The sequence below is a fragment of the Nyctereutes procyonoides genome, unplaced genomic scaffold, assembly GCF_905146905.1.
Source record: "Nyctereutes procyonoides isolate TBG_1078 unplaced genomic scaffold, NYPRO_anot_genome, whole genome shotgun sequence".
Lineage (NCBI taxonomy): Eukaryota > Metazoa > Chordata > Mammalia > Carnivora > Canidae > Nyctereutes > Nyctereutes procyonoides.
The window spans coordinates 74,633,587-74,643,155 of record NW_026575125.1 but is presented as its reverse complement, the minus strand read 5'-3'; the positions used below and the strand labels follow the sequence as shown (position 1 = coordinate 74,643,155).

General features: G+C 40.9%; 1 protein-coding gene across 1 annotated transcript; it reads right to left on the bottom strand.

Moving 5' to 3' along the window:
- Positions 1 to 7,214: 7,214 nt before the first annotated feature.
- Positions 7,215 to 8,853, bottom strand: LOC129518356 (protein BEX1). The gene is made up of 3 exons (XM_055338477.1): positions 8,712 to 8,853; positions 8,234 to 8,317; positions 7,215 to 7,854 (listed from the first exon to the last, which is right to left on the bottom strand). The coding sequence occupies exon 3, from the start codon at positions 7,847 to 7,849 to the stop codon at positions 7,463 to 7,465; it is 387 nt and encodes a 128-aa protein (XP_055194452.1). The 5' UTR covers positions 7,850 to 7,854; positions 8,234 to 8,317; positions 8,712 to 8,853; the 3' UTR covers positions 7,215 to 7,462.
- Positions 8,854 to 9,569: the final 716 nt, after the last annotated feature.

The window sequence follows — 9,569 nt, the reverse complement described above, 5'->3', positions numbered from 1 at the left end:
TGTGCCTTTTGGCCGCTTTTCTCCCATATCTCCACCCCCACCTCTGGTAACCACAAATCTGATCTCTTTTTCTGAGTTTGGTGGATTTAATGTATGTCCTCAGTGTTTTATAGTTTGCAGTGTGCAGGTCTTGATTATCTTTTGTCAGATTTATCCCTAAGTATTTCATATTTCTGATGCTATTGTAAATGATATTGTTTTAAATTTTAACCTGCAGTTCATTGCTTGTAGAGGACTGAATAATTTCCCCCAATATTCATGTCCACCCAGCACTTCAAAATGTGACCTTATTTGTAAATAGGGTCTTTGCAGATATAATTAAGAACTGAGATATAGGATGATACCTGCTGGCTTAGTTGGTAGAGCATGCAACTCTTGATTTCAGGGTTGTGAGTTTGAGTCTCATGTTGGGTGTGCAGATTACTTAAAAATAAAATATTTTTAAAGAAGGAGAATTGAAAGAGATCATATTGGCTTAGGTCGGCCCTAAATCCAATGGATGTATCCTTTGAAAAGACAAAGAACATATAGACACACAGAAGAGAAGCAGAAATTGGAGTTAGGCTATCAAAAGCTAAGGAATGCCTTGGGCCACTAGAAGCTGGAAGAAGTAAGGAAGGATTCCTTTCTAGAGACTTCAGAGGGAACATAGCATGGTTGATAACTTGATTTGGATTTCGGCCTTCAAAACTATAACACGATACATTTCTTGTTTTGTTTTTTTTTTAAGCCACCAAGTTTATGGTAATTTGTTATGGAAGTCCTAGAAAATTAGAAATACAACTAAATTTGTATTTAAGTCTTGTATCCTGCAACCTTTCTGAACTCATTTATTAGCTCTGGTAGCTTTTTTTTTTTTAATTATTTTTAAGAAATCTCTACACCCATCATGGGACTTGAACTCACAACCCGAAGATCTAGAGTTGCACACTCCACCAGCTGAGTCAGCCAGGTGCCCCATAGCTCTAGTAGCTTTTTGTATATTACAAAATATTTCTACATAGATAATTGTTTTCTAAGAAATTTTCTATTTCTTCCTTTGCAATCTATATGACTTTTATTTATTTCTCTTATTGTGCTGGCTAGAATTAATACACTGTTGAATCTAACTTGTGAAAATGTGTATTTTGCCTTGTTTTTCATCTTAGGGAAGAAACATTTGGTCTTTACGTACACATCATTAAGTATGTTTTTTTGTACCTGAATCTTATAAGGCTGAGAAACGTTTCTTCTATATGTGGTTGCTGAGTATTTTAATCAGTAACATATATATATATATATATATATATATATATATATTTATAGTTTTACCAAATGTTTTTTCATTAGCCACTGAATTGATAATATGTTTTTTCTCTTTTTGTTAATGTGGTGAATTACAATGATTTTCAAATATTAACACTCTTTGAATTCTTGGGATAAACCTTACCTGGTCATTGTATATTTTATCTTGTATATATAATCGGATTCTATTTTTACTAAAGTTTTATTAAGAATTTTTGCATATATGTTCATAAAGGAGATTAGTTTGTTGTTATATTTCCTTGTAATATAATTTTCTCATTAGTTATCTGGGTAATTCTAGCCTCATAGGGTGAGTTGGGAGCTATTCCTTCCTCTTTAATTTTCTGAAAGATTTTGCATAGAATTGGTATTATGTAATTTTTAAATGTTTGGTAGAATTACCAGTTAAGCCACCTTGACTTAGAGTTTTCTTTGGAGGAAGTGTTTTAAATAAAATTTCCATTTCTTTTCATGGTAAGCATAGCTTAATGTATAGAATTATCAAATCACTATGTTGTACACCTGAAACTAATCTAACATTAGAGATCAAATATACTTTAAATAAAAAAACTTTAAAATTTCTATGTATTTAATAGCTGTAGAGCTTTCTTCTATTCTAATACATGTTCAGTGCTATAAATTTATGCCTGGTTGGTCCTTTTGTCATATTTCACAAATTATCATATGTTGAGTTTTCATTTTCATTCAGCTCAAAGTGTCTTATAATTTCTACTTTGATTTCTTCCTTTGGTTATTTAGACATGTATTGTTTGATGTTAATATAAATATTTGGGATTTTCCAGATATTTTTCTGTTATTAGTTTCTCATTTAATTCCATTGTCCTCAGAAGGCATACATTTTATGATTCGAATTCTCTTAACATTACTGAGACTTATTTTATGGCCCTGATTATGGACTATCTTGGAAAACATTCTATGCATAAATGAAACAAATACACATTCTCCTGTTGTTGGTTGCAAGTTCTACCATTGTCAACTAGATAAGTTGGTTCATAGTGTTCAAGTCATAGATGTACTTGCTGATTGTCTACTTGTTCTATCAATTTTTTAGGGAAGATGTTGAAATCTCTGACTGTAATTGTGGATTTGTCTGTTTCTCCTTGAAGTTCTATCAGTTTTTGCTTCATGTATTTTATTTATTTATTTTTTTCCACTTTGGTTTTTTTATTTTTATTTTATTTTATTTTATTTATTTTTTTTTGCTTCATGTATTTTAAAGCACTGTAATATGTGTTTATTTTTTTTTAATTTTTATTTATTTATGACAGTCACAGAGAGAGAGAGAGAGAGAGAGAGAGAGAGAGAGGGGCAGAGACACAGGCAGAGGGAGAAGCAGGCTCCATGCACCGGGAGCCCGACGTGGGACTCGATCCCGGGTCTCCAGGATCGCGCCCTGGGCCAAAGGCAGGCGCCAAACCGCTGTGCCACCCAGGGATCCTATGTGAATGTTTAGAATTGTCATGTCCTCTTGACAAACTTACCACTTAAAATTAACTTACCACTTTCTATAACTGTAATATCTTTGGTATTATTCTTTGCTCTGAAATTTATTGTATTTCATACAAATATAGACACTCAAGCTTTGATTGATGTTAAGATTGTTCATCTTGGGGCACCTGGGTGGCTCAGCGGTTGAGTGTCTGACTTTGCTTCAGGTAGTGATCTCGGGGTCCTGGGATTGAGTCCTGCTACAGGGAGCCTGCTTCTCCCTCTGCCTTTGTCTCTGCCTCTCTCTCTGTGTCTCTCCTGAATAAATAAAATCTTAAAAAAAGACTGTTCATCTTTTTCCATTCCTTTACTTGTAATCAGTTAGTATCTTTAAATTTAAAATAAGGTGTTTATAGGCAGCATATATTTTCCTTCCTTTTCTATATAATCTGACAATCTCTTCTTTATAATTAAGGTATTTATATCATTTACATTAATGTGATTATTGATACTGATACGTTTGGGTTTAAATCAACCTTCTTGCTATTTGTTTCCATGTGTCCCATCTGCTCTTTTTTCTTTTTCCTCTAACATTTTTGATTGACTATTTTGAAGATTCCATTTTATTTCATATCTTGGTTCATCAGCTACAACTTTTTTCATGATTAAGTTTTATAATATAGATTTTTTAACATTTCAGAATCTACCTTCAAGCGATATTAATGTGTAGAATAAGAACTTCAAAATGCTGTACTTTCATTTCCCTCTCCTGAACTTTGTGCTATGATTAACATACATTTTACTTCTACATATATTACAAATCCTACAATACACAGCAAGCTGGGGGCAATCAGAATGCTCATATTATTTGTTTCTACTTTATTGTTTTTAAGATTTTATTTAATTATTTGAGAGAGAGAGAGCACAGAGGGAGAGGGAGAGAGACAAGCAGACTCCCCTCTGAGCAGGGACACCAATGTGGGACTTGATCCCAGGACCCTGGAATCATGACCTGAGCCAAAGGCAGACGCTTTACCAACTGAGCCTCTCAGGCGCCCCTGTTTGTACATTCTCAAGGAACTTTCCCCTCCACTGCCTAATGTTAAATAACTCAAAATTGATGTTTCATGTATTTTGTCCAGGTTTTAGTTGTTTCAGTTAGGGAGATAAATCCAGACCCTGTTATTCCATTTTCATTTGAAGCATAAATGTAGCTTGTTGTTTTAAATAATAATTAATCATGATGGTTTTATTTCACCTCTAACCAAAGTTTCGTTTGCTCTCTGGACTTCCTGGAAAAGAGTCCAGGGTCTGTGTATTCTCCCTGCTCTGCCTCTGACTACAAAGTTCAAATTGCACTGCTTTCTTTGGCCACAAGGTGGCTCTTAAATTTATTTTCTGAATTTCCTTCAATTGACTTGATTTTTAAATTTTAGAAAAAATAAAGTAATATTTTTATTCAAAAGTCATGAGACATTATCTGCATCATTATCTCAATTTTGTTAGAAATACAGAAGGATTCAAAGATGTGCATACTTATCATTTGCTGAATACCAGTAAATCCATACTTACTGTGCTGAGTTTTTCATTCACCAAGTATCTACTAGATGTACATGATGTACTAAAACTTCAGTGGCCCAATGCATGTCAACATCTAAAACTTCTTTTTTATACATCCTTTTTTTAAAGGATTTTATTTATTTATTCATGATAGACACACGTGGGGCAAGGCGTAGGCAGAGACACAGGCAGAGGGAGAAGCAAGCTCCATGCAGGAAGCCTGATGTGGGACTCAATCCCGTGACTCCAGAAGGCAGGTGCTAAACCGTGAGCCACCCAGGGATCTTTTTTTTTTTTTTTTTTGAGAACCAGGGCACAATCCCTAACCTCACTGCTTTCTCTTTGCTAAAATTTGTAGGCATTTATGGGGAGAATTTGCACACCCTTTTGTGGACAATGATCACTCTTAGGGAGAAAAGGAGGCTCATAACGTAACATATAGAAATGATGTAAATAGGCAATTGCAGTCAGAAACTTAACTATGGCTATTCCCCTGGAAGGAACCTCATGCCCTGTTCCTTAACTGGCTTTTGCTCCCTTTCAACTGTATGTTGTCTGAACATTTTATCTGGAGCCTGGCTATTAACATACTACTTGGTCAGATGCCCCTTCAGATCCAAACACTATTAAGAACCAAGGGAAGCTAGTTAATAGCAGTCTCTATTTCTCTCTCTCCAGAGACTAGGATCCTAAACCGATCCTTTTCTGAGGTTAACGAGGCAACTTTGATCTGCCTTACATGGAAAAGATATACATTTTTCTGGGCATATGCATGCCTAAACTTCTATTACAATATGCTATGAGTTCACATGTGAGTTTCCAGTTTTTCTTCAAGAAGGAACTGCTGAATATTGTTAGGCCAATGAAGCCACAATGCTTCTGTTTTCCAGGAAAGCTGATGCTAATGTTGACAATCAAGTGTAGGAAGTATGGTAGGGCATACGTTTCTCTGTTCATCAGTCTTCCTGCCTTTTCAACTCTAGCCTTCATCTTTATAAACTTCCATCCTGCATGAACGTGCCTTGCGTTTCAAGCATCTGGAGGAGGGAGGGCTTTGGAATTGCTTAGGCATCTGATTCGTGATGTCTGGTTTTGCTGAGTTATATGATGTTTTCACCTGCCTATCCATTTTTCCCTTTGGTTTCATAACTGCTATTGTGATGTTATATTCCAGAGCAGGGTTTGGCAAACTTTTCTATTAGGGTCGGATAATAAATATGTAGGCTTTGCAGGTAGGCCATACTGTTTTTTTTCACAACTAAACTCTGCTACTGTAGTGCATAAACAGCCACAGACAATATGTGAATTCCTACGTATGGTTATATTCCAATAAAACCTTATTTATGGACAGCAAAAATTGGTTTTCAAATAATTTTTACATGTCAAAAAATATTCTTGATTTTTTTCAACCATTTAAAAACGTGAAACTTAATCTTAGCTCATTTGCCACAAAAATAAGCAATAGGCCAAATTTGGCTCATGGGCTGTGGTTTGCCAACTTCTGTTTTAGGATTCTAACTTCTCAGGCACTTGGGCGGGTCAGTCAGTTTAGGGTTTGCCTTTGGCTCAGGTCATGATCCTAGGGTCCTGGGATCAACTCTGCTCTGTAGGGAGTCAGTTTCTCCCTCTCCGTCTGCCCCTCCCCCTAACTTGCGCTCTATCTCTCAAATAAATACATAAATCTTAAAAAAAACCTAACTTCTCAGTTTATTTCCACACAAGACTGCCTTCATACATAGTATATATATCTCATCTACATAACACACTTCAAAGCAATTTCATTTCTCAAGTTCTTTTGGACACTTAAACCCAATAATCCTTCAATGGACTTCCCATAATTACCCACATTTGGGTACCCACTGAATTCATGGACATAATCTTCTGGCATCCAATTCAATGTAAGTTAGTTAAGTTAGTTCTTTCTTTACATTCATAGATTTCAGGGGGATGGGAGGAGGAAGGACTGTCTCAGACTGAACGTGAACTTTGTCCCCTTACACATCTTTATACATAGTCTAATGAAGTAAGGTTTCTGTTTTTAAAGATATATTCATGAGAGACAGAGAGAGAGGCAGACATAGGCAGAGGGAGAAGCAGGCTCCTCACAAGAGGCTGATGTGGGACTTGATCTGGGATTCCAGGATCACAACCTGAGCTGAAGGCAGCTGCCCTACCGCTGAGCCACCCAGGTGTCCCATTAAAGAAGTTTCCTGGAAAAGAACTATATGCTTAAGGAAAGAGAGAACTAGACAGATGAGGTCTTTTCATGAAGCTAAAAAGGGAGAGGGGACTTATTCACACTTTTACAGAAGAGTGAGGATTCAACTGGAGTGTTCCAGAAAAAAATCAGTGGGACTTTCTCACCTTGAGGACTCCTGAACATCAATACCCAGGGAAGAAGATGGGAATGGGGCACAGAAGCAGAGGAATGTTGGTACATACCCCTAAGTCCACATAAAGACCTGACTTTGGAAACTTCCCCAAGCAGCTGAAGGGAATATGTAAATGTTGGGTTCATGCACATTCCAGTGGGAACAAGAACTTGGAGAAAGCTTACAAACATACTGCTTCATCAAGTACACAAGGCAGCCCCTGGGAGTTGTTATCATCTTGATTAGGTACCATTTTTTTGATGATTCTTAGAGATGATTCTCTCATTATTATTAGGTTTATATGTTTAAATAGGTGATCCAGAGGTAAGCTACAACTGAAATTGTATCACAAATGTTTAGATAAGTGCTCATATTGCTTTTACCAGGGGGCCAAGCCCTTTCACCAGGTAATAGGTATTTAGTTCTGAAATGAGAAAATATAGTTATTTGTAATTCTATCATAAAAAGATAAACATGTTAACTTATTTTATATACTTAGACTGTTCATATATAAAATATAGAAGATTTGAAGTAACAGAATACAGAGAATGTCTTTTAAACTGCTTTATTAACTCCACAATATATAGGGAACATCTTGCCATGCAATAGGGTAAAACTCCCCTGCTGACAGAATCTTACAGATTGGGTCAAAATACAACATTCAGTTAGAAGCTGGTCATAGGAGGCCCATAAGAGACATATAACACTAAAAGGTTTACAACAAAGGTACATTGAGAACATGTAAATTTAGGAAGCAGGTGTGCCTTCCTATTTAACTTCAGGGAAAACGTCAGGATTCAAGGCATAAGGCAAAACTCATCATGATGGTCATGGTGAGGAGGGTCAGTGCTAACTGCCCGCAGACTATGACTCAATTGCTTTTCCCTCAGCTTTTCCATCAGGTGTCTCATCTCCTCCCCAATCCTTTCCATATTCTCTTCTCTCATCCTTCCCTGTGGTTCTCCAAGCCGCTGAATCACATCCCACCTATACTGCAGGATGGGCTGCCTAACACGGAACCGCCTACGATTTACTCGAGGCACACAATATTCTCCAGCTTCCAAAGGGAGGGCTAAGGGCTCTCCTTTATTAGCAACTTGCTCCTTTTCATTCTTTTTTTCGTTTTCCTGCTGGGCACTTTCCACGTTGACACTTTTCACCACTTGTTTCTCTTTGGACGCCATTGCTCCTAAAAGACAAAAGAGCAATGATTTTCTTAGTGGACTGATCAGCACCGAGGACAGAGGCCCTACTATGCACATTCCAAGATTCAAAGCCCTGGATCTCTTCAGTTTTTTAAAATTTCATTTTCCCACCTGAGAGGCTCCCTACACCCTCCAGGGGGCACCCGGTCCGAGCCCCCCTCCCGCCCCCGTCGCTCCCCTCCCCGCCCCCCCCCCACCCAAAGCCCACCATTTTCCCTGCCGATCCCTTCCCAGGCCTCTGCAGGCACCAAGATGGAGGACGCGCTGGGGCGGGGGGAGGGGTAGGGGTAGGGAATTTGGGGCCTCAGGGCTTTCCACACCACACGTTCCCCGCACGCCCCCTCTACTGTCCCCCACACCGACCTGGGCCTATCCTTGCAGTCTCCTCCTCCTCCTCCGGATTCTCGCCGCGAGTGCGCCGGCGCCGCAACACTTGGACCAGCACACCTGCAGAGGGCGGGGGTGGCAGCAGGGGGGCTGCGGCGGCCGCACGGCTTCGCGCGGACCCGACGCTACCCAGCCCCTCACGGGCCCCCCACGGCCGTGCCCCGCCCCCCAGCCGCCCTATCCCCCGCGCTGACCACCATTTTCTACACCAAGAAGGACGGGCGCGGTGCGGGGCAGGGCGAGAGGCAGGTGATGCCGAAGGGTCAGCGCCTCACCACAGCCCGGCGCTCCGCCTACCATTTTCTGCAGCCAAACGCGGGCTGTGGTGGGGCGGGAGGCTGCGGTCCCTCCGCCGCTTCGCCCCGGGGCTGCGGCACCCCGGTGGGCTCCGCGGCCCGTGTGGGCTCTCCCACACCAAGCCCCGGGATCGCTCCCCGTCCGCCGGGTCCCTTACCTGCTCCCCCTCCGCCTCCTACTCTTTGGGGCCGCCCCTGGTCCGCCGCCTTCAGGGCCACCGGGAGCAGGTACCGACGAGCGGGCGAGCGAGCGAGCGAGCGAGCGAAGCCCGGGTCTGACGCTACAGCGAGGCGCGCGAGTCAGCGTTGGCGGGTCACGTGAGGCCTTCGTCACTGCTCGGGGCACCGCCCCCATGCCGTGTGGGCTGCTGCCCGCGAGGTGGCGTTCGGCGGGTCCGCTAGCACAGCTCGCCTCTGCTGCTGCGTCCTTCTTAAGCAGCACCAGCCTGGGCTCTGTGACTCTCCCTTTGTGTATTCCTGGGCTTTTCTCTGCCTGCTGGGGAAGGGCAATATCTTCTCAGGGGCCTGTTGGCCATTCCCAGTTTTTCTCTGGGGACTTGCCTCTTCCTATCCCCCACCCCCACCCCCCGCCATGACCTGCGCGCAAAATTTAAGGGGGCACAGAAAACCTCAGTAGTGAAGATAATCGCATTGTAATGCAGTATTTAAATAAAAATTATGGGATGCCTGAGTGGCTCAGTGGTTGAGCCTCTGCCTTTGGCTCAGGGCGTGATCCTGGGATGGAGTCCTGAATAGGATTCCCCATGCGGAAGCCTGCTTCTCTCTCTGCCTCTGTGTCTCTCATGAATAAATAAAATCTTTTAAAAAATTAATACAAGAACATCTATGAACAAGATGTCCCACCCAACCCACTCCCAACCTGTGGTCGTCTTGCTACCAATGCTTACTATTTTTTCTATACCAAAATATGTATGTGGGGTAGGGGGACAAGAAAGGAGATGAAATTTTTTTTCAAATTCTTAATACTTTTTTGTTTTGTTCCTTTTTGGATTAGA